The following is a 25,301-nucleotide window of genomic DNA, read 5'->3' as shown; positions in this document are numbered from 1 at the left end:
TTGCCAGCTTCATCCCATTAGTGAAGGAAATGAAATATGGGACAAAATATTGGATTCCCCCCCACCCCACATTGCTTCCAAGCACATCTGGATAGGAGTAATTATTTTCCCATCTGCATTCTTGCAGGGCCTAAATCTCACTAGAGGGCAGGATTGCTCTGAGAAGCCAATGTCCAGAGGGGTCAAGATTCCAGCATTGAATATTCCCAGGCAATTTGGGCAAAAGATCTGCAGGGTGCTAGTTTGTAGGAAGCTGATCTAAAGAGTCCTGGGCTTTAATAGTTGGCTCTCAATTCCTCTCCCAGGGCCAGAAAGGAGCAGGCCTGGGGACCACCCACTTGCCCGTAGCTCTTACCTGCTGGCCTGCTTGCCTGGGACTCTTCCCACTTTCAAATCACATGAGGTCCTCACTTAATGACCCACAGGGTGCTAGAATAGCCATGGCCACTGGAACTGCCAGGATTGCCCTCACTATGTAGCAATTTAGTCCCATGCTGTCATTTTTTATAACCTCATTGCATAGCAATGGAAATTCTGGCACCAATTGCTGGCACAACCCGAGAAATACCCATATTTCTATTCCCAGCTCAAGAGAGGGCTGGAAGAGTCATTTTCCCCCTTCTGGACACTTGGCATCGTGTCCGGCTTGATACCTTCAACAGCAGTTTCTTATGCATAAGACAAACATGAAGGGTTTTCCTGCCAGATGAAACCCAAGGAGTTCGAGGCATTTCTGCAGATTAAAATCTTTTGTAAGTGCAGCTGAAGAGGGCAATGAAAGGCTGGCAGCCTGGGACTTCAACTCACCCTCTGCTTCTAGCTCTGACTTTGACACCCGGAGAAAGGGCTGTGAAAGAGGAGAAAGTCGCCTGGGCCCTTCTCAGACTGGGTTCATGTCAGAATATTCATGAACTGGGATAGACACAATGGCAACAGGTCAGCCATTGGGGACTGGCTAGAATAAGACATAGTAACAAAGTCAGCCAATGAATAGGCATGGCAACAGATCAGCCAATGGAAGCTGAATTGGAAACTGAAACTGGAAGGAGTCTGGGCATGGCTCTGCAGATCTGGATCTGTGCTGAGAACTAAACAAGTCTGGGCTTATCTGCTCTGCTGAATTGAACTATTCTCTCCTCTGCTGGTAACTCTCTACCACGTTGGAAGAATCTGCTGTTGGTATTATAAATTTACTTCATATGTTATTTATATAAAGAAGTTAATGAATCCTGCTGAATCAGTTTATCTGTGTGTGCTTTTTTTGGATTTGATTTTGCCACAAACTCTTGACAGTTCAGGGAACATCAGCAAAACGCCATTGGTTGCAATGCTCATGGACTTTTGGAGGGTTTGAGATAGACAGGATACGACCATTATGTCGACCAGCTTTTCAGGACTGGAAATAGGGGGGCACTTTATTACAGTGGTTCTACTTCTGCCTCCATGGCTGGTTCCATTGTGGGTAGAAGAGGCAAAGTCTTTTTCTCACAACCATTGCAGCATCCCCATTGTCACACAATCAAAATTCAGAAACGTGGCAACCGAGTCATACCGTACTTGTGATAGTTTCCCTGTCCTGGGATCATGTGATCACAATAGGGACTGAGCTGATGCGCAAACTGTGGGTCCTCCTAGACTCATGGCTCCTGCTTGAGAACATCATGACTGGGGGAGGGAGAGGGGTGAAATGCTCCCGGTTCAGACTGGATTGCCCAATCCAGTAGTGAAGGCGGTGGGTGGTTCGGAAAACTGGTAACAAAACTCCCTGCCACCCCCGCATGCCCAGCTGAGCCACGCGATCATCAGAGGTTTTTTTTTTAACTTTTAAAAGCATTTTTTCTTTGGCCGAAAAAATGCTTTTAAAAATAAAAAAAAAAAGCCTCTGATGATCGCGCAGCTCAGCTGGGATCGTCAGAATCCTTTAAAAGCATTTTTTCTACAACCTCTTCAGCCAAAGAGGTTTTAAACAAAAAAAGCTTTTAAAAGGCTCCTCTGGAGGGAGAAGGAAGGTGTAGGGTGGAGGGAGGAGTGGATGTAGATAAGAGAAGGATAAGAGAAGGAGAGGAAGGTTTGGAAAGTAAAAGAAGGTAGAAGAGGGAAGAGTGTTAAAAAGGGTGGTGGTGACTGGGCAAGCCCGACTAATTGTATATAACTGTACATTGGATGAATTATTTGATATGATTGTAAAAATAAAACTTTTTATAAAAAAAAAAAAAAAAGGCTCCTCTGGCGATCCCAGCGGAGTTGCCTGATCTCCAGAACCTTTTAAAAGCATTTTTTTACAACCTCTTCCGAAGAGGTTGTAGAAAAAATGCTTTTAAAAGTTAAAAAAAAAAAGTTGGCCACGCCCACCGTATCACATTACACCCACCCCCACCAAGCCACGCCCACAGGAACAAATTTTACATTTCACCCCTGGGGAGGGGCCTTGCACTACTGTCTGATGTATCAGATCTGGTGTACTATCTATCTGGTGTACCACTATCTGGTACACCAATTATGCCATTTCCTGGACCAGGGAACCCTTGCACAGTGGGTCACTCTTGCCTTGGTCACCTCCTGTTTGGATTCCTACCCTGGGCCATCCAGAAACTTCAACTGGCCCATAACGCAGCACCGCACAGAGTAATAGGTATCCCTAGATTGCCCAGCTAACATCTTTGTAGTGGAGCTGCATTGGATTCGTTTCTTTAAGGGGCAATTCAACATGCTCGTCATCCCCTTTTAAGCTCTGTATTTAGAAGGCAAGTACACTTTAATTGCAGAGGCTTTGCATTTTGCCACCTGCTACATACGAGGGTTTATTGGTTTCTGTAATAAGGTTTTATTGTTGTAAACGATGTGGAGTCATATGAGCTGGCTTGGCAGATATATTTTGTTACTGAATAAAAATACATAAATACATACGTATCCTTATCCCCATTTATTATATGCAGAAATAACTCAAGGTGGCAAACGTACCTAATCACCCTACCCCACCCCACCCCTCATGTTTGATACTGAGATCTGTTTCACTAAACAGAACCATGCAAGAAATTAAATGCCCAGCTTGGTTACAAATGAGAGACAAGAATCAAAATTGAAGATTCCTCTATATCCATCAAGTTTTGCCTCAACTGCAATTTCTTGTGTGTGATAAGGGAGCAATGTTGTACAAAACAATAATTGTCTGCAATCTGGGTAGTTGAATGATTACTCCCCTATGTGTAACCTTACATGATTTATAAGACTAGACTTAACATTGAAATCTTTCCCACAATCCGGACATTCATACGGTCTCTCTCCTGTGTGAGTCCTCTGGTGTATCACCAAATTGGAATTCCGACTGAAAGTTTTACCACATTCAAGACATTCAAATGGTTTTTCTCCTGTGTGAGTCCTCTGATGTCTCAGCAGATGGGAATTCTGACTGAAACTTTTCCTACAATCCGAACACTCATATGGTTTCTCTCCTGTGTGAGTCCTCGAATGTCTCACCAGGTTGGAATTCAGATTGAAACTTTTCTCACATTCAAGACACTCAAATGGTTTTTCTCCTGTGTGAGTCCTCTGATGATCCACCAGGCTAGAAATATAAAAGAAACCTTTCCCACAATCACAACACTTATATGGTTTCTCTCCTGTGTGAGCCCTCTGATGTTCCAACAGGTTGGAATTCCTACTGAAACTTTTCCCACAATCTGGACATTCATATGGTTTCTGTCGTTTGTGAATCCTCTGGTGCATGAACAGGCTAGAATTCCGAGAGAAACATTTCCCACAATCACAACACTTATATGGTTTCTCTCCTGTGTGAGTCCTCTGATGATCCACCAGGTTGTCATTCTGACTGAAACTTTTCCCACAATCTGGACATTCATACGGTTTTTCTCCTGTGTGAGTCCTCTGATGTTTCACCAGGTGGGAATTCTGATTGAAAGTTTTCCCACAATCCGGACACTCATATGGTTTCTCTCTTGTGTGAATCCTCCGATGTCTCATCAGGTTGGAATTCAGATTGAAACTTTTCTCACATTCGGGACACTCATATGGTTTCTCTCCCGTGTGAGTCCTCTGATGTTTCACCAAGCTGTCATTCTGACTGAAACTTTTCCCACAATCTGAACACACATATGGTTTCTCTCCTGTGTGAGTCCTCTGATGATCCACCAGGTGGGAATTCCGCTGGAAACTTTTCTCACAATTTGGACACTCATATGGTTTCTCTCCTGTGTGAGTCCTCTGGTGTTTCACTAGCTGAGAATTCCAAGTGAAAGTTTTCCCACAATCCGGACATCCAAAGTGTTTCTCCCCAGTGCGAGTCCTCTTGTGTCTCCCCATTTTGGCTGTCCAAGGAACCTTTTCCTTCCTGCTGACTGCCAGTTATTTCCACTTTTTCGTTATTCCGATCTTATCCCCCTTGACCTCTTAGGTAATGTTTGCTTCAGTTCCACATACTCTTATTTTTTCCAGACCAAAACTTTGTTCTTGTTGTTCTCTCCCTTGTCTCTCATCTGTTGAGGAAGGAGAAGAGTTTTTACACTTTCTTGTAACATTTTGCAATATTCGTGGTTTCGGGACTTGTTCTTAAACACTAGGGGGCGCTTAACACGTAACTTTGAACGTTCGCTAAGGAAACACTCATAACCTCGGGACTATCTGTAAAATTAGTCCTCCACTTACAACCGTTCTTTCAGTCATTGTTTGAAGTTATTAACAGCACTAAAAAAGTAACTTATAACCCGTTTTTTCCCACCTATGAGTCTTTCAACATCCCCATGGTCATGTGATGGAAATTCAGTCGCTTGGCAATTGACTCATATTTATGACTCATATTTATATTACACCGGGGTGAAATGCTCCCGGTTTGAACCGGCTCGCCCGATCCGCTAGCGATGGCGGCTGGTGGTTCGGAGAACCAGTAGCAAAAATCCCTACCCCACCCATGCCCAGCTCAGCTGCGTGATCATCAGAGGTTTTTTTTTTCTTTTAAAAACATTTTTTCTTCAGCAGAAAACATGCCTTTAAAAGTAAAAAAAAAAAGCCTTTGATGATCCCACGGCTCAGTCAGAGCCTTTAAACTCTTTTTTTTAACAACCACTTCGGGCCGTAAAAAAAAAAGGTTTTAAAAGGCTCCTCTGGCGATCCCAGCTGAGTTCCTCATCACCAGAACCTTAAAAAACATTTTTTCTACAAGCTCTTTTGTAGAAAAAAAAATTAACCACAGTTAAGATTGTCAGCTTGGAAGGTGCTTTTAATTTAGAGATAGAAAACCTGGTTACTAATAGTACTTTTTTTTTTTAAATTATGCGTACATTTTCAGCGGCTGACCTTCTTGTCCTGCGAGATTCCCCTCTCTCGCGGGTTTGGCCCTCTACATTATCGAGGGTCCACCTTGAGGATGGGTTTTGGAATCCCGAGAGGTGGCATGCCAAAAATAGGAGGCTTAGGGGATTTTTAATTAATTGTTTTAAATGATTTTTTAAGGGGAGTTTTAAGGGGAATTTTAAGGGGAGGGTGGGAACTGACAGGTTTGGGTTGGAGGGTGGGAGGGGAAACCCGTCGGGGAGGGAGCCAGTCCTTGCAATCGCTCGCGGCGATACTTTATTAGGTTCGGAGGTGAAGGGGGAGCCTCATTTTCCAATTCTAGAGGGTTGTTCCATCAGCACGGTAAGTGGGAGGGGCAGATATGGCGGAAGCAGGGGGCCGTATCATGTTCAGGGAGTGCACACTCGCTGTTTAAGAGCGATTGCGCGCTCCGGCCCTTCAGACTTTTCCCGTGTTCCGAGTGGTCAGTATCTCCAGGGCTTGGACCTTCGGCTGATGTTATGCAATGCAAGGTCTGTAGTGAACAAAGCCCCCCTGATTTATGATCTTATACGGGGAGGGGCTGCGGACCTTATGGGCATTTCGGAGACTTGGTTGGGCACTGAATGTTCCCCTTGTAGATATGTGCCCACCAGGTTTCCGAGCATTTCATCAGCTGAGGGCCCAAGGTAGGGGTGGAGAGGTGGCGGTTGTTATTAAGGAGAGTCTAGAGCCAAGGGAGGCCACTGTACCTCAGATAGCCGGTTGTGAATCCTTTTACGTGAAGTGGGGGCGTAGGATGCAGGTGGGCTTGTTGATCACGTACCTGGCTCCTTGCTGCGTGACAACAGCCCTGCCCGAGCTGCTTGAGGTGATAGCCGGGATGGCGGTTGATACCCCTAGGCTTATGGTCATGGAGGACTTCAACTTGCCATCGGCCGGCGTGTCATCAACGGCAGCCCGGGAGTTCATGGCCTCCATGACGGCCATGGACCTGACCCAACTAGTTGACGGCCCCACCCACGTTGGGGGAAGCACACTGGATCTGATTTTTGTCTCTGGACAGTGGCTGAATGATCTGGAAGTAGGAGAATTAGTCATCGAAACTTTGTCATGGTCAGATCATTCTCTCCTTCGTCTGGACTTTCGGACCGCCACTCAACACCGCAGGGAGACGGGGCCAATGCGTTGGTTCCGTCCCAGGCAACTGATGGACCCGGAGAGGTTCCTGATGGAGCTTGGGCCGCTCCCTGGTGATCTGGCCCATGGCTCGGCTGAGGAGCTTGTCGCGACCTGGGAACGGGCCGCGGCGGGCGCTTTGGACTGTCGTGCCTTTGAGGCCTCTGACCCAGCGTAGGTCTCAACCGGCTCCCTGGTTTTCCGAGGAGCTGAGGGAAATGAAACACCAGAAAAGACGCCTAGAGAGTGTTTGGAGAGCCAGCCGTTCTGAAGCTGACCGAACACTAGTTAGGTCTTATATTCAGACCTACCTAGTGGCATTGAGGGAGGCCAAGCGGGCCTATGTTTCTACCCTCATTGCGTCGGCAGATAACCGTCCGGCCTCCCTGTTTAGGGTGACTCGCTCTCTCCTTCATCAGGAGGTGCGCAATGATCCCTTACAGGGTTGTGCTGAGGATTTTAGTAAGTATCTGTACGATAAAATCGCTCAGCTCCGGGATGGTTTGGACCAAAATTGGGTAGTTTCAGGCGAGGTGACGGAGGCTAGTCTTGTTGAGACCATCTGGGAGGAGTTTGATCCTGTGGCTCCTGAGGACATGGACAGGCTGCTGGGGCGGCTGAATGCCACTACATGTTTATTGGACCCGTGTCCCTCCTGGTTGGTGCTGGCCACTCAGGAGGTTACACGAGGCTGGCTCCAGGGAATTGTTAACACTTCCTTGAGGGAGGGTGTTGTTCCCACCACCTTGAAAGAGGCGGTGGTGAGGCCCCTCCTCAAGAAGCTCTCCCTGGACCCAGCTGTTTTGGGAAAATACCGTCGAGTCTCCAACCTTCGCTTTGTGGCGAAGGTTGTTGAGAGTGTGGTGGCACGTCAGTTACCCCAGTACCTGGATGAATCTGTTCCAGTCCGGTTTCCGACCCGGGTACAGCACGGAGACAGCTTTGGTCACGTTGGTAGATGACCTCTGGAGGGCTCGGGACAGGGGTTATTCCTCTGCCCTGGTCCTCCTAGATCTCTCAGCAGCTTTTGATATCATCGACCATGGTATCCTGCTGCGATGGTTGGGGAGTTTAGGAGTGGGAGGCACCGTTTTTTGGTGCTTCTCGTCCTACCTCTCCGACCGATTGCAGACGGTGTTGGCAGGGGGGCAGAGATCGACCGCAAGGCGCCTCCTGTGAGAGGTGCCACAGGGGTCGGTTCTCTCGCCTCTCCTGTTCAACATCTATATGAAGCCGCGGGTGAGGTGGTTTTGGGGTGAGTTATCAACTGTACGCTGTACGCTGATGACACCCAGCTGTACATTTCCACCCCTGACCACCCCGATGAAGCTGTCGAAGTGCTGTCTCGGTGTCTGGAGGCCGTGTGGGTCTGGATGAGGAGAAACAGGCTCAAGCTCAACCCCTCCAAGACTGAGTGGCTGTGGATGCCGGCATCCCGGTACAGTCAGCTGCAACCGCTGCTGACTGTTGGGGGCGAATCATTGGCCCCAATGGAGAGGGTGCGCAATCTAGACGTTCTCCTGGATGGACGGTTGTCTTTCGAAGATCATTTGGCGACCGTCTCCAGGAGAGCTTTTTACTAGGTACGCCTGGTTCGCCAGTTGCGCCCCTTTCTAGACCGGGATTCCCTATGCACGGTCACTCATGCCCTCGTCTCTTCTCGCCTGGACTACTGCAATGCTCTCTACATGGGGCTTCCCTTGAGAAGCACCCGGAGGCTCCAGTTGGTCCAGAATGCAGCTGCGCGGGTGATAGAGGGAGCCACTCGTGGCTCTCATATAACATCTCTCCTGCGCAAGCTGCACTGGCTACCTGTGGTCTTCCGGGTGCACTTCAAGGTGCTGGTTATCACCTTTAAAGCGCTCCATGGCATAGGATCCGGATATCTTTGGGACCGCCTTCTGTTACCATATGCCTCCCACCGACCGGTGCGCTCCCATAGAGAGGGTCTCCTCAGGGTGCCGTCGGCCAAACAAAGTCAGCTGGCGACCCCCAGGGGGAGAGCCTTCTCTGTGGGGGCACCTACCCTCTGGAATGAGCTTCCTCCTGGACTCCGTCAACTTCCTGACCTCCGGACCTTTCGCCGCGAGCTGAAGACCTATTTATTCTTTCGAGCAGGACTCGCATAAAATGGGTTTTAAATTGGATTTTAAATGGGGTTTTATACTATGTATTTTATAATTTTAAATTATTAGCCATATCAAATAAGTCTTTTAATTGGGTTTATTGTATTGTACTGTATTGTATTTTATCTGGCTATTAACTGCCCTGAGTCCTTCAGGAGAAGGGCGGTATAAAAATATAATAATAATAATAATAATAATAATAATAATAATAATAATAATAATAATAATAATAATAATAATAATTTATTTATTTATTTTTTGCATTTTTATACCACCCTATCTCCCTAGGGACTCAGGGCGGTTTACAGCCAGAATAAAACATACATATAAATACAAGATAAAACAACAATTAAAAAACTTATTAAATAAGGCCGAATATTTAAAATAGAAATACAAATAATAAAACCCCATTAAAACCAAATTCAAAATTTAAAAATTCTAGTCCAGTCCTGCGCAAATAAATAGATGTGTCTTAAGCTCGCGGCGGAAGGTTCGAAGGTCAGGAAGTTGGTGAAGTCCTGGGGGAAGTTTGTTCCAGAGGGTGGGAGCCCCCACAGAAAAGGCCCTTCCCCTGGGTGTCGCCAGTTGGCACTGCCTGGCCGACGGCACCCTGAGGAGTCCCTCCCTGTGAGAGAATTATTATTATTACTTCTCCTTCTCCTGGGGTGGAGCACAGAGCAGGGCACACAGGCAGCCTGCCCTGTGGAGCACCAGCTGGCCTTGCCCAGTCTTCCCTACCAGGAAGGAAACCGCTGCCTCCCGCATGGCCCTTTCCATCCTTCCTGCAGCTGTAGCCCCTCTTGGGCCCTGCAAGGCCACCAATCTCTATGCGGGCCCTGTGCAGATGGGGAGCCAAGAATACAGTTGGGGCTGCAGTTAGGCCTGCAGTGCCCTGATGCTGGCGATGGCCATAATAGCCTCTTCCCTCATGCTTCTGCTCCCGTTCTATCGTTGGTAGCCCTGGCAGGGACACCCTTGGTTTGCTTTAGTCCTGCAATGGGAAAGAGGCAAGAAAACCTCTGACTAGGTGGCTCAGTGGCTAAGACACTGAGCTTGTCGATCAGAAAGGTCGGCAGTTCGGCGGTTCAGATCCCTAGTACAGGTCTCCTGCGTGAGTAGGGGGGTTGGATTAGATGACCTCCAAGGTCCCTTCCAACTCTGTTACTTATATTGGAAACCGTAAGTGTGAGAGGGACCTTGGAGTCGTAGTGGATGATCATTTGAATATGAGCCAGCAACATGCAGCAAAAGAAATAAAAAAAGCTAGTAGAATCCTGGGTTGTATAAACAGAGGTATAGAATCAAGATCATGTGAAATGTTAGTGCCGCTTTACAAGACCCTAGTAAGACCACACCTGGAAAACTGCAACCAATTTGGCTCACCACACTACTTAAAAGATGATGAGACTTTGGAAAAAGTTCAGAGAGGAGCAACTAAGATGATCAAAGAGCTAGAAACTAAACCATATAAAGAACGGATGCAGGTTTTGGATCTGGCTAGTCTAAAGAAAAGCAGAATTAGGGGTGATATCAGTATTTCTGTATTTGAGGGGCTGCAACAAAGAAGAGGGGGTCAAATTATTCTCCAAGGCACCAGGGGGCAGGACAAGAATTAATGGTTGGAAACTAATGAAAGAGAGAAGCAACCTGGAATTAAGGAGAAACTTCCGATCAGCGTCTATTCTATCCCCAATTCTATTCCTGTTCATGGAAGTAAAAGAAAGTAAAATCCCAGAAGAGACCAATGGCAGATCAGTCCCATAATGTTGCCAAGAAAAGAACATGCCTATAAAATACCCAAGGAATTCGTTTTAATTTGAAGGAGACTTTTTAAATCTTCCAACCAGCAGAAAATTGGGGGCATCAGTTTAAAGGACTGCAGCACCGGCGGAATAAGACCCGGGGTGGGAAGGAATATGTCAAAGCCTAGTTGTTACTCTGCCTTTACACAGCGGAGGAAACTAGGCGGCCCCAACTTATCCGACCTGACCACAACTCACCTTCCAGCTGCTGCTTGGACCCTGGGAAAAGCCACCCTCCACTCCGCCCATCGCCTCTGGGAAACGAAAGAGGAAGTTCCCCTCCCCATCTCCGCTTTTCTGGTCTAGAGCCTTTCTAGCAATATTCCGTGGTTTTAACTCTATCACTCCCGTTAGATGTGGGATCAGCCACCACCAATGTCGCTCTTAGAGTGGAGGATTTCCAGAGTGGTGTGGTGTTAGAGCTCCGTCTAGTGACAAAGGATGCTCATTCCGTCCCTATCTGATGCTTTTAAGATTTTTTTTTAATGAAGTGCCTTTTTCCACTGTTAAGCAACCACATCAGGGGTGAAATGTAAAATTTGTTACTACTGGTTCTGTGGGCGTGGCTTGGTGGGGGTGTGTAATGTGACTGGGTGGGCGTGGCCAACTTTTCTTTTCTTTTACTTTTAAAAGCATTTTTTCTACAACTTCTTTGGCCAGAGGTTGTAGAAAAAATGCTTTTAAAAGCTCTGACGATCCCAGCTGAGCCGCACGATCATCAGAGGCTTTTTTTTACTTTTAAAAGCATTTTTTCAGCCAAAGAAAAAATGCCTTTAAAAGCTCTGACGATCCCAGCTGAGCTGCATGATCATCAGAGGCTTTTTTTTTACTTTTAAAAGCATTTTTTTAGCCGAAGAAAAAATGCTTTTAAAAGTAAAAAACAACAACCAACCTCTGATAATCACGCGGCTGAGCCGGGCATTGGCGAGGCAGGGATTTTTGCTATTGGTTTTCTGAAATACCCGCCACCATTGCTACCGGATCAGGCAATCCAGTCCGAACCAGGAACATTTCACCCCTGGACTACATCCTTAATTTTTCTCCAGGACGATCTAGCCCTAGTATGTCCTTCAGGGTATCGCAGGGACGTCCTCATTGTCACTGCAACTGAGCCTGGAGCTTTCTTTGCAAGAACTTAACCAAGGGAAAGCATCCATGGGGGGAACATGATTGGCCATCAGGCAACAAGAAAGCGCACCTCCCTACAGGATCGGCGAAGACTATTCCAGCCAGTTCTCTGTCTTGGAGGTGCAGGAAAACTCCCCAAAACTAACTTTGCAACTGAGGGAAGCTTGAAAAGCGAAACTTGATCCTACTTAGCTTCGCAAGTTTACCAGGCACTGATTTAAATGTTTGCTAATTTCATCCCATTAATAAAAGAATAAAATATGGGACAAAACGCTGAATCTCCCCCACCCCATGTTGCTTCCAACCACATCTAGATGGGAGATACTATCACAGAAGGCCCGGACGAGAGCTTTGCATCGGAGGCAGACGTGGGGCCAGGGCCTTCTGGGAGTTATGCGCAGACTCCAGAGCCTCCAGAGTTGAACAGCAGAGAGGCAGAGGAACAGGAGGAGCCTGTGCCTAGTCCGCACATGTGCAGAGCTGCCAGAAGGGAAGAACAGCTAAAACAAAAGGGACCACTCGGGAGTAAGGCCTGGAGATGATTGGCCCCTCAAATAAGCCTTAAAAGAGGAGCAAAGACAGGTCGGCCCTTTGCAGGAAAGCGACATTGTTAATTCTGTTCCCAGTCAGCATCTCTGTTTGATTCTGGACACCGGGTGGCTTTGCCAAGTATTATTTATTTATTTTTATTTATTTTTATTTATTTGATTTTTATACTGCCCTTCTCCCGAAGGACTCAGGGCGGTGTACAGGCAAGATAAAACCAACAATACAATATACAGGTTAAAATACAATTTAAAAAACTTATTTAAATTAGCCTGAAAATTAAAATTTGCCATAAACTAAAAACCCCGTTTAAAAATTAATAAAATTTAACATTAAAAATTCCAATTTAAGCCAGCCCCGCGCGGATAAAGAGATGTGTCTTCAATTCGCGACGGAATGTCCGAAGGTCAGGTATTTGGCGTAAACCCGGGGGAAGCTCGTTCCAGAGTGTAGGAGCCCCCACAGAGAAGGCCCTTCCCCTGGGGGCCGCCAGCCGGCATTGTTTGGCGGACGGCACCCTGAGAAGTCCCTCTCTATGGGAGCGTACGGGTCGGTGGGAGGCATGAGGTAACAGCAGGCGGTCCCGTAAGTACCCAGGTCCTAAGCCATGGAGCACTTTAAAGGTCGTAACCAACACCTTAAAGTGCACTCGGAAGGCCACAGGCAGCCAGTGCAGTCTGCGCAGGAGCGGTGTTACATGGGAGCTACGCAGGTCTTTGGCAGCGTGTCAAGGGAGATAAAGGTTGGCGATTATCCCAAAGGACTTTTTGCAACTAATTGCGACTCGCTGTGAATGAAAGTAATTCACAGCTGTTGCAATAAAAGAGGTTTTTGGGACTACTCCTGTGTCTTAATGACTCAGTGAGCCTAGGTCACAACAACACTTTCCGCTAACTCTCACCTGCTGGCCTGCTTTCCTTGGATTCCTTCCCACATCCAAATCACATGAGGTCCTCACTTAATGACCCACTGGAACTGCCAGGATTGCCCTCACTAAACAATGTGGTCATGTGATGTCATTTTTTACAACCACATTGCGTAACAATGGAAATTCTGGCACCAATTGCTGTCACAACCGGAGAACTACCCATATTTGTTTTACAAACTCAAGAGAGGGCTGGAAGAGTCATTTCCCCCCTTCTGGTCAGTTGGCATGCTGGCCAGCTTTATACCTCCAACAGCAGTTTGCGTAAGAAACTCACGAGAGGTTTTTGTGGCGGCGGAGTTCAAAGCTTTGCTGAAGATGAAGATTTTTTCTAACTGACAGCTGAAGAGGGCACTGAAAGGCTGGCAGCCTGGGACTCCAGCTCACCCTCTGCTTGCAGCTCTGACTTTGCCCCTCGAAGAAAGGGCTGTGAAGGAGGAGAAAGGCACCTGGGCCCTTCTCAGTCTGGGTGCACATCACAAAAATGCCACTGGTTCCAATTCTCATGGACTTTGGGGGGTTTCAGATAGACGGGATGCAACCATTACGTCCCTCCTAGATCTCCCATCAGGTTTCATACCATCGATCAGGATATCCTTCTGGACCAGCTTCTCAGGACTGAAAATGGGAGGAACTTTATTACAGTGGCTCTATTTCTGCCTCCATGGCTGGTTCCAGTGTGGGTAGAAGAGGCCACGTCTGGGCCCTGAAATTTGGGAGGCCCCAGGGCTCAAGCCTGTTCCTGTTGCTTTTTAACATCTTTCACATGGAACGGCCGGGAAGGCTATCCAGCCTATAATACCGAATTATGTACAAGTAATCTGCCACTTATAAGATTTCATTTAGTGACCATGTGATGGCTAAGTATTGGGGATGGAATTGGGATATTCAAAGAAATGAGTGGTATAATGAAATTTGGAGTATGGCCACAAATGATAAATTAACAACAGAAATTAAATTTAAAAAAGGGATAATTAAAGTAAACAATTATAATGAAATACGGGGGGGTGGAATGCAAAGGGAATAAACCTACTCAAGAATATACGTTGTTTGGGAGTGGATAAAGGCACAATTGAAATATATTGTATATCTTTTAGTTGTTATAGAAGAAATATAACAAGTATAAGGAAAAAAATTCTCCAGAGGGCGTGTGCACTGGAATATTTGTATTTTTTTCCTCTTTTTTTTTTTTGTATTTAAGAGTTACAGTAGAACCTCTGGTCACGACCATAATTTGTTCCATAACTTTGGTCACAACCCAATTTGGTCGTGACCAAAATTAATGCAAAATTAATGCAGCGACCACACGTGGGTCACTGTTGTCTGTAAACAAACAGGAAATTTGGTGGTGGTCAGAAGCGTTCGTGACCAGAGGTTCTACTGTACATGTATTATGTCTGTATTATTTGTATGCAAAATAAAAAAGTCTTGGCCCTGAAATTTGGGATGCCCTCGGACTTAAGCCTGTTCCTGTTGCTTTTTCACATCTACATGGAAAGGCCAGGGAGGCCATGCACTCTATGATACTGAATTATGTAGAGGTAGCCTGGGACTTATAACATTTCATTTAGCAACCATGTGAAGTTAAAACAGCACTGAAAAAAATGACTTATGACCATTTTTATCATATCATTGCAGCATCCCCATTGTCACACGTTCAAAATTCAGAAATTCCATTCTATTCCAAAAAGAATCATACAAGAAATTAAATGATAAATTGCTCAGCTGGGATGCAAATGAGAGTCAAGAACCAAAATTCAAGATTCTTCTAGGCACATCAAATTTTGCCTCAAAGTGCAATTTCTTGTGTGTGATAAAGGAGGAATTTTGTACAAAACAATCTTTGTCTACAATCTGGGTAGTTGAATGGTTACTCCCCTATGTGTAATCTTACATGATTTATAAGGCTAGACCTATTACTGAAATCTTTCCCACAATCCGGACATTCATAGGGTTTCTCTCCTGTGTGAGTCCTCCGGTGTATCACCAAATGGGAATTCTGATTGAAACTTTTCCCACATTCAAGACACTCGTATGGTTTTTCTCCTGTGTGAGTCCTCCGATGTTCCACTAGGTGGGAATTCTGACTGAAACATTTCCTACAATCTGGACACTCATATGGTTTCTCTCCTGTATGAGTCCTCTGGTGAATCACCAGGTTGGAATTATCCTGGAAACTTTTCCCACAATCCAAACACTCATATGGTTTATCTCCTGTGTGAGTCCTCCGATGTCTCACCAGGTAGGAATTCCAACTGAAACATTTCCTACAATCTGGACACTCATATGGTTTCTCTCCCGTATGAGTCCTCTGGTGAATCACCAGGTTGGAATTATTCTGGAAACTTTTCCCACAATCCGAACACTTATATGGTTTTTCTACTGTGTGAGTCCTCCGATGTCTCACCAGGTGGAAATTCCGACTGAAACATTTCCTACAATCTGGACACTCATATGGTTTCTCTCCCATATGAGTCCTCTGGTGAATCACCAGGTTGAAATTATCCTGGAAACTTTTTCCACAATCCAAACACTTATATGGTTTTTCTATTGTGTGAGTCATCTGATGTCTCACCATGTGGGAATTCTGACTGAAACTTTTCCCACAATCTGGACACTCATATGGTTTCTCTCCTGTGTGAGTCCTCTGGTGAATCACCAGGTTGGAATTCTTACTGAAACTTTTTCCACATTCTGGACACTCATATGGTTTCACTCCCGTGTGAGTCCTCTGGTGAATTACCAGGTTGGAATTCTGACTGAAAGTTTTCTCACAATCTGGACACTTGTATGGTTTCTCTCCTGTGTGAGTCCTCTGGTGTTCCACCAGACTCGAATTCTGAGAGAAACCTTTCCCACAATCATAGCACTTATATGGTTTCTTTCCTGAATGAATCCTCTGATGAACCACCAGATGGGAATTCTGACTGAAACTTTTCCCACAATCTGAACACTCATATGGTTTCTCTCCTGTGTGAGTCCTTTTGTGTATCACCAGGTCAGAATTCTTAGTGAAACTTTTCGCACAAGAGGGACATTCAAAGAGTTTGTCCCCAGTTTGAGTCTTCTTGTGTCTCACCAGATTGGTCTGCATGCTAAATCTTTTGCCACACTGGAAGCACTAGTACATACTTCTCTTCGGTATGGGTGCTTCCATGAATCATGTGGAAGTTTTTTTCAGTAAAGCTTTCGCCATACTCCAAGTATTTGTATGGGTTTTCACTGGGTGGATCCTCTCGTCCATAATAGGCAGTCTGTAGGGGTTTTCCCCCACTGATATTCTTGGACTCTTGAGGAGGCCAAAAATATTTCTGATCTATTACTTGGAGTTTTTTTATTCAAGCCAGTCTTTCCTTCGTGAAAGACTTTCATTAATATCTGTCCATTTTGGCTGTCCAAGGAACCTTTTTGTTCCCACTGACTTCCAGTTATTTCCACTTTTTCTTTATTTGGATCTTCCCCCTTGACTTCTTAGGTAATGTTTGCTTCAGTTCCACATACCCTTATTTCTTCCAGGTCAAAACTTTGGTCTTGTTATTCTCTCCCTTGTTTCTCATCTGCTGAGGAAGGAGAAGAGTTTTTAAACTTTCTGAAGGATTCTCCCCTCAGAAGCTCCATTTCATCCTGCAACATGCCAGGAACAACCAGTGGAGAACTGAATGGAGCTCTGGAGGGGCTGATTCACATGCAAAATGCAGCTGGCAACATGCAGGACGAATGTTGCAGAGCCTCTGCAGTTGTTCCTAAGGGCAAACAACTGCCATGGTGCTGCAAGATTCGTGGTTTCGGGACTTGGTAAATGCTAGGGGGCACTTATTATGTAGCTTTGAACGTTCGCTAGGGGAATGCTCATAACCTGGGGACAACCAGTACAGGTAGTCCTCCACTTAAAACAGTTCTTTCAGTGACTGTTTGAAGTTATAACAGCACTAAACAAGTAACTTTTAACCAGGTTTTTTCACACCTACCAATGTTGCAGCATCCCCATGGTCATGTGATGAAAATTCAGTCGCTTGGCAATTGACTCATATTTATGACTCATATTTATCATATTTTTCAGAGTATAAGACACACTTTTTTCTCCTCTAAAAGTGGGTGAAAATTGTGGTGCGTCTTATACTGCGAATGTTGCCGAAGCCCCATCTACCCGCCAGCCTCCACCCTTTGGCCATTTTCAGTCTCTGCACATCGTGTTTTCGGCCTCCGTAAGCTCCATTTTAGTCCCATTCCAGGCTGTGGGGATCACCATAGCACATCGCTGCCAATTGCTGCCACCATGCGTCGTGTTTTGGCCTCACGTGTTGAATTTTCGGCCTCCACATGCCCCATTTTTGGCCTCCCCACTGCCTGGAACCAGCCAAAAACACAACACACAGAGGCCAAAATCAGGGCATGTAGAGGCTGAAAACGTGATGCGCAGAGCCAACAATGTGCTGTGGCGATCCCTGCAGCCTGGAATGGGTCTAAAATGGAGCGTGCGAAGGCTGAAAATGCAATGCTTTTAATTTTGTTTTAATTTGTATATTGTACTGTTTTTTAATCTGGCTGTACACCGCCCTGAGTCCTTCGGGAGAAGGGCGGTATAAAAATCTAAATAATAAATAAAATAAATAAATAATAAATAAAGGAACGCTCAGAGGTGGTGATAGGCTGTGGCTATCCCTGCAGCCTGGAACAGCTGATTGGAATTATTCCGGGAGGCCGGTCCACCAACCAATCAGCTGCTTGTGCTGAATCGGGCTGCAATAACCTGCTGAAGCTGACCAGGCTGTTTGCTGCAAGGATGCTAGCCAGAGGAATATCGATGGATGCTGGTAGGCAGAGGCAGATTTTTTTTTTCCTCCTCAAAATTAATGTGTGTCTTATACTCCAGAGCATCTTATACTCCGAAAAATACGGTATATTATACCCCAGTACCCTGGGGTAACATGACCCCCTTCCACAACCTTCTGACATGCAAAGTCAATGGGGAAGCCAGATAAACTTCGACAGTTCGATTGATTTAACTACTGCAGTGATTCATTTAACAATTACGCCAGGAAAGGCCGTAAAATGGGGCAAACTGACTTAATACGTTTCACTTATCAATAGAAGTTTTGATCATAAATTGAGGATTACCTGCAATGACATACAGAACAGAACCTTGAAGTGCCCACCCATGTTGCTTCCGAACACATCGACCGTATTTCCATGAAAACGAGACCCAACTAGAATATAAGCCTTAGCATAGTTTGTCCCTAATATAATCCCTCCCCCCAAAATAAGCCACAGGTAAGATCTTCAGCCCTGAAGGTGGGCGTGGGCATGGTCAATGCAGGAAGCGGCAACTGCATTGTCTTCATTTAATGCCTTTAATTTACAAATAGGAAACCTTGTTAGTAATACTACTTCTTCTCCTCCGCCAGGGCCCTTTCCATCCTCCCTGCAAATGCTACCCCCCTTGCGCCCTGAAAAGCCACCCATCTCCATGCAGGCCCCGTCCAGATGGGTAGCAATTGTTACTGTTTGGGTGGCGGTTAGGCCTGCAGAGCCCTGATGCTGGGGATAGCCAGAACAGCCCCTCCAGGACCTTGGAGTCCTAGTGGATGATCATTTGAATATGAGCCAGCAACATGCAGCAGAAGAAATAAAAAAAACTAGTAGAATCCTGGGTTGTATAAACAGAGGTATAGAATCAAGATCATGTGAAGTATTAGCGCTGCTTTACAAGACCTAGTAAGACCACACCTGGAACACTGCAACCAATTTGGCTCACCATACTACTTAAAAGATGATGAGACTTTGGAAAAAGTTCAGAGAAGAGCAGCTAAGATGATCAAAGAGCTAGAAACTAAACCATATAAAGAACGGATGCAGGTTTTGGGTCTGGCTAATCTAAAGAAAAGCAGAATTAGGGGCCATAAGATATCAGTATATGAGGGGCTGCCACAAAGAAGAGGGGGTCAAATTATTCTCCAAAGCACCAGAGGTCAGGACAAGAAATAATGGTTTGGAAATTAATGAAAGAGAGAAGCAACCTGGAATTAAAGAGAAACTTCCGATCAGAGTCTATTCTATTCCTATTCCTGTTCATGGAAGTAAAAGAAAGTAAAATCCCAGAAGAGACCAATGGCAGATCAGTCCCATAATGTTGCCAAGCAAAGAACATGCCTGTAAGATACCCAAGGAATTCGTTTTAATTTGAAGGAGACTTTTTAAATCTTCCAACCAGCAGAAAATTGGGGGCATCAGTTTTAAGGACTGCAGCACCGGCGGAATAAGATCCGGGGTGGGAAGGAATATGTCGAAGCCTAGTTGTTACTCTGCTTTTACACAGCGGAGGAAACCAGGCGGCCCCAACTTTTCCGACCTGACCACGACTCACCTTCCAGCTGCTGCTTGGACCCTGGGAAAAGCCACCCTCCACTCCGCCCATCGCCTCTGGGAGCCGAAAGAGGAAGTTCCCCTCCCCATCTCCTCATTTCTGGTCTAGAGCCTTTCTAGCAATATTCCGTGGTTTTAACTCTATCACTCCCGTAGGATGTCGGATCTCAGCCACCACCAATGCTGCTCTTCCAGCCTGGTGTGGTGTTAGAGCTCCATCTCGTGACAGAAGACTGAAAATACGCTCATTCTGTCCCTATATGATGCTTTTGAGATATTTTTTTTAAATGAAGTGTCATTTTCCACTGTTAAGGGACCACATCCATAATTTTTCTCCAGGACGATCTAGCCCCACTCTGTCCTTTGGGGTCTCTCAGGGATGTCCTCACTGTCACTTCAACTGAGCCTGGAGCTTCCTTTGCAAGAACTAAACCAAGGGAAAGCCTCCATTGAGAGAACAGTTATGCCATCAGGCAACAAGAAAGCGCACCTCCCTACAGGATCAGCGAAGACTATTCCAGTCAGTTCTCTGTCCTGGAGGTGCAGGAAAACTCCCCAAAACTACCTTTGCAATTGAGAGAAGCTTGAAGAGTGAAGCTTGATCCTACTTAGCTTCACAAGATTACCAAGATACAAGATACGTTTGCTAACTTCATCCCATTAATAAAAGAATAAAATATGGGACAAAATGCTGAATTTCCCCCACCCCACATTGCTTCCAACCACATCTAGATCAGGGGTGAAATGCTTCCGGTTCGGACAGGATCGGGTGATCCAGTAGCGATCATCACGGTTAGTTCGGCGATCCGGTAGCAATGGCGAAGCAAAGCTCCGCCCACCCATCTGGATGTCGTTTTTACCTTCTGTGCATGCGCAGGTTTTGCGCATGCACAGAAGGTCCCCTGGTGAAGAAGCGCTGCCCCTCTCAGCCCTTCTCAGCCGCTGCATCTCCACCAAGGCCGCCCGCCGTCAGCCTTACCAATGCGCTGGCTCCGTTGGGATGATGGGCATGCTGAATACACTGGCAGAGGATCTAGAAGATAAGGCTGACACAGAAGGGTGGGGGAGAGGTTGTTGAGAGTGTGGTGGCACATCAGTTACCCCAGTACCTGGATGAATCTGTCTATCTAGACCCGTTCCAGTCCGGCTTCCGACCCGGGTACAGCACGGAGACAGCTTTGGTCGCGTTGGTGGATGACCTCTGGAGGGCCCAGGATAGGGGTTATTCCTCTGCCCTGGTTCTCCTAGATCTCTCAGCTTTTGATACCATCGACCATGGTATCCTGCTGCGACGGTTGGAGGGACTGGGAGTGGGAGGCACCGTTTTTCGGTGGTTCTCATCCTATCTCTCTGACCGATCGCAGACGGTGTTGGCAGGGGGGCAGAGATCGACCTCGAGGCGCCTCCTTTGTGGGGTGCCACAGGGGTCGGTTCTCTTGCCTCTCCTGTTCAACATCTACATGAAGCCGCTGGGTGAGGTCATCAGTGGTTTTGGGGTGAGTTACCAACTGTACGCGGATGACACCCAGATGTACATTTCCACCCCTGACCACCCCAATGAAGCTGTCGAAGTGCTGTCTCGGTGTCTGGAGGCCGTGCGGGTCTGGATGGGGAGAAACAGGCTCAGACTCAACCCCTCCAAGATTGAGTGGCTGTGGATGCCGGCATCCCGGTACAGTCAGCTGCAACCGCTGCTGATTGTTGGGGGCGAGTCATTGGCCCCGATGGAGAGGGTGCGCAATCTGGGTGTTCTCCTGGATGGACGGTTGTCTTTTGAAGAACACTTGGCGATCGTCTCCAGGAGAGCTTTTTACCAGGTTCGCCTGGTCCGCCAGTTGTGCCCCTTTCTAGACTGGGATGCCTTATGCATGGTCACTCACGCCCTCGTCACTTCTCGCCTGGACTACTGCAATGCTCTCTACATGGGGCTCCTCTTGAGGGGCACCCGGAGACTACAGTTGGTTCAGAATGCGGCCGCGGGGGTGATAGAGGGAGCCACTTGTGGCTCCCATATAACACCGATCCTGCGCAGGCTGCACTGGCTACCTGTGGTTTTCCAAGTGCACTTCAAGGTGTTGGTTACCACCTTTAAAGCGCTCCATGGCATAGGACCGGGATATCTTCGGGACCGCCTTCTGTTACCACATGCCTCCCACCGGCCGGTACGCTCCCATAGAGAGGGTCTTCTCAGGGTGCCGTCAGCCAAACAGTGTAGGCTGGCGACCCCCAGGGGGAGAGCCTTCTCTGTGGGCGCACCTACCCTCTGGAACGAGCTTCCCCCAGGACTTCGACAACTTCCTGACCTCCGGACCTTTCGCCGCGAGCTGAAGACATATCTATTCTTTCGAGCAGGACTGGCTTAAATAGGGTTTTTAAATATGGATTTTATTTTGGTTTATTTTATTTATTTTTTATATATATATTTTGTATGGTATTTTAAATTTAGGCTATTTTGAATAATTTTTAAAAATGTGTTTTATTGTAATATATTGTATTATTTTATTTGCCTGTTTACCACCCTGAGTCCTTCGGGAGAAGGGCGGTATAAAAATAAAATTATTATTATTATTATTATTATTATTATTATTATTATTATTATTATTATTATTATTATTATTATTATTATTATTATTATTATTATTATAGGATGAGGTGTGCAAGGCTACTTGGAGGGACATTGCGAGGCTCGCTCGCCTTTTGAGTCCTGGCGCTGTTGTGTCTCGTTCGCCCCCCCCACTGCCGGGCCCCTCTCATCTCCTGCTATCTCAGCCAGAGACTGATAATACAGAAGAATGTCCTGGCATGCCTCCAGCCCCCAGCCCTGGCACCATGCCCGGACAAACCGAACAAACAAACCTCCCTCCGATAGCATGTGAGCCTGAAGCCAGCCACGAGCTGGGATTACCAACAGCTGGAGACGAAACAATGCAATGGATAGATCGACGCTTCCGGAGAATGGAGAGGTGACGTCAGCAAAAGGAAGGGAGGGGCAGGCCTGGATAAGTGCTGAGTCATGAAGCCACACCCCATGGCCTATATAAAGGATCTGCTTTCTGGCATTCTCTGAGTCAGGCAAAGTCTAATCTGGATTGCTGAAGTCACACCTTGGATTCCTGCCTGCCCTGAGGACTCTGATAGGACTTTGGCAGAGCTGCAGAGGCACGCTTGATACGGACTTCCCCGACCCGGCCATCAGAGGAGGAGTGGGACATGACAGGCGCACTCGGCTTCTGCGCAGCCTTTGAGTGACTGCCGCCCACTTGGCTTCCCTGCAGCCTGCATGCAGCCCATGATGGGAGATGCGCCACTTCTGGGCCAGGCTGCCTGCCCTCCTTGAGCACTTTCTTCCTTCTCCTGCAGCAGCCGCTGGAGCCGAGACTGCTGCTCTGCTGGGGTGTGTATGAATAGCCCCGGGAGGACAGGCAGATGTAAGTCCGATACTGGCAATTGGGAAGGGAGACCCACTGCCCTCAGCTGAAGAAGAGCCATCTTGGGGAAACTGGCGAGGCTCGCTTGCCTTTTGGACCTGGCGTGCTTGGTTTCCACAGGGCCTTTGAGTGACTGCCGCCTGCTTGCCTTTCCCTCCACTTCGGGTCCCGCTGCCTGCATCCATCCAATGATGGGGGACACACCTGGTGCCCCCCACCCCACTACTCCCCCAACTCCACCCCGCCAGCCATCCAACCAGCACACAGCTCCAGCTGCACCTCATCTGATGTCGTGTCCCACCCCCCACTCTGACGAACGAGTCAAGGAAGTCCGTGACAAACTTGGCAACGAAGCCTCTGCAGCTTGCCAAGTTCCTCCGAGGTTTATCAGGGCAGGCAGGAGTCCAAGTTGTGACTTCAGCGATAGGGTCTGGTATCAGCAAACTCGATAAGACTTTGCTTGACTCAAGGTTGGAATGCCAAAAGCAGGTCCTTTATATAGGCTGTGGGGTGTGGCTCCATGACTCAGCATTTATCCAGGCCTGCCCCACCCCTCCTTCTGCTGGCGTCACCTCTCAGATCTCCGGAAGCGAGGGTCCTCCTATGCTGAATTGTCTTCAGCTGGATCTGCTGTCACTAATTCCAGCACCTGGCTGGCTTCCTGCTCACACGCTGTAGGAGTGAAGTTTATCGGGCTTGTCCGTTCACTCCTGGAATCCTCTCTGGGCATGGGGCCAGGGCCGGGGGCTGGAGGCATGACAGGCCGTTCATCTTCATTATCAGACTCGGAGTCTGATAAAAGGCCCAGTTGGAGACGGGAGGGGCCAGGTTGAGGAGACGAGGGAGGACGAGTCACAACATCCGGGCTAGCAAGCTTCAATTAATCTTGTGCTGCCTGGGCTATCGAGTCCTGATTACTCATGGGCAAGTTGCCCTGAGTAATCCTGGGCAGCCTGGGTGGCGATGCTGCTCCCAATCAGACTTGGGGCCTCTGCGCAGGTGTGGAAGCGACCAGGGCCAACCTGAGCACCTGCTGTTTCCTGTCTGCCTCTCATCTGAGAGGCGGTAGTGGGCTGGCAGCAACAAGGAGATCTGCGGTCGCGGCAGCAGTCCTGGAAGCAGTGAGCAGGAGAGGGAGCCATCAGTGAGTGACAGGATGCAGGGCTAGCAAGTGGAGGCTTCTTGGGTGGCTGGAATGTGGGGCGGTTGGCTCCATCAGCTGTTGGTCCCATCAGAATGACAGCCCCAGCACAGTGGGGCTGACAAGAGAGAGAGAGAAGAAAGAAAGAGAAAGAAAGGAAGGAAAAAAGGGAGAGAGAGAAAGAAGAAAGAAAAAGAAAGGAAGGGAGAGAGAGAGAAAGAGAAGAAAGAAAGAGTGACGTGAGTGATGTCATGTAGGCCCCACCCACCCAGTCACACGCCCACCAAGCCACACCCACAGAACTGGTGGCAAAAAATTTTAGATTTCACCCCTGATCTAGAGATATTAACCCAGAAGGCCCAGATGAGGATTCTGCATTGGAGGCAGAGATGGGGCCAGGACCTTCTGGTAGTTATGCGCTGACTCTGGACCCTCCAGAGTCAGACAGCAGAGAGGCAGAGGAACAGGAGGAGCCTGTGCCTAGTGCGTGCATGCGCAGAGCTGCCAGAAGGCAAGAAGAGCCAAAACAAAAGGGACGACTTGGGAGTAAGACCTGGCGATGATTGGCCCCTCCCATAAGGTTTAAAAAGGAGCAAAGGCATGTGGGCCTTTTGCAGGAAAGCAACACTGTTAATTCTGTTCCCAATTGGCATCTCTGTTTGATTCTGGACTCCCTGTGGCTTTGCCAAGTAGGTCTTTGGCAGTGTGTCAAAGGAGATAAAGGCTGGTGATTATCCCAAAGGACTTTTTGCAACTAATTGCGACTCAGCTGTGAATGAAATTAATTCACAGCTGTTGCAATAAAAGAGGTTTTTGGGACTACTCGTGCGTCTTAATGACTCAGTGAGCCTCTACCTGCTGGCCTGCTTTTAAATCTGCTAAATGCCATTTCTTTCTGTCATTTCCTTAGTACAGAAATCTCATTAAGCCAAAGGGAGGGAGACATCTATACAGCAAGGTCTAGAAAACAGGCGCTCAAAAAGAAGCTGCCTGTATTTGGGGAACTAAACGAAGACCCTTTTCCAAGAAACATTTGAAGGCCTTGTATGAAGAATGGTAGTAAATCACACTTATTGCATGTCTATTCACACAGAAATACACAACGAAGAATTTGTTCATGTAAACAATCATGTGTAGTTCGGTGTGCAAAATGCCCCAGAAGTGCATTAACTCAATTTTTTTGATCCAGTTTTGGAAAGGTGGGGGACATTAACAGGTGAGATGGTGCCCAAATCCTATACAAGATTGAAAGCCTTCCTTTTGCCCTCGCTTGCCAGGAAAACAACCTGTCAATAACATGACATATTAAAAAAAATATGATTTTTTTAAAATCTCCCAAAACTCCCAGCAGAAAATCACAGGCAGCTGCTGCAAATC

The 25,301-nt window shown here is 47.1% G+C and overlaps 1 protein-coding gene across 1 annotated transcript; it reads right to left on the bottom strand.

Moving 5' to 3' along the window:
- Positions 1 to 2,960: 2,960 nt before the first annotated feature.
- Positions 2,961 to 18,245, bottom strand: LOC131193530 (zinc finger protein 850-like). Its single transcript, XM_058173786.1, has 3 exons — positions 18,111 to 18,245; positions 14,889 to 16,549; positions 2,961 to 4,226 (listed from the first exon to the last, which is right to left on the bottom strand). The coding sequence occupies exons 2-3, from the start codon at positions 16,084 to 16,086 to the stop codon at positions 3,193 to 3,195; spliced, it is 2,232 nt and encodes a 743-aa protein (XP_058029769.1). The 5' UTR covers positions 16,087 to 16,549; positions 18,111 to 18,245; the 3' UTR covers positions 2,961 to 3,192.
- Positions 18,246 to 25,301: the final 7,056 nt, after the last annotated feature.

The sequence above is a fragment of the Ahaetulla prasina genome, chromosome 2, assembly GCF_028640845.1.
Source record: "Ahaetulla prasina isolate Xishuangbanna chromosome 2, ASM2864084v1, whole genome shotgun sequence".
Taxonomy (NCBI): Eukaryota; Metazoa; Chordata; class Lepidosauria; order Squamata; family Colubridae; genus Ahaetulla; species Ahaetulla prasina.
This window is presented reverse-complemented; position numbering and strand designations above follow the sequence as displayed.

What these genes read in the sequence shown, in the direction of transcription:
- LOC131193530 (XM_058173786.1), bottom strand. Translation starts at nt 16,086, where the DNA reads ATGCAGACCAATCTGGTGAGACACAAGAAGACTCAAACTGGGGACAAA. An exon ending in TAGGTCTAGCCTTATAAATC is followed by an intron (nt 4,227 to 14,888) that starts ATGTAAGATTAC and finishes AGCTAGTGAAAC; the next exon opens with ACCAGAGGACTCACACAGGA.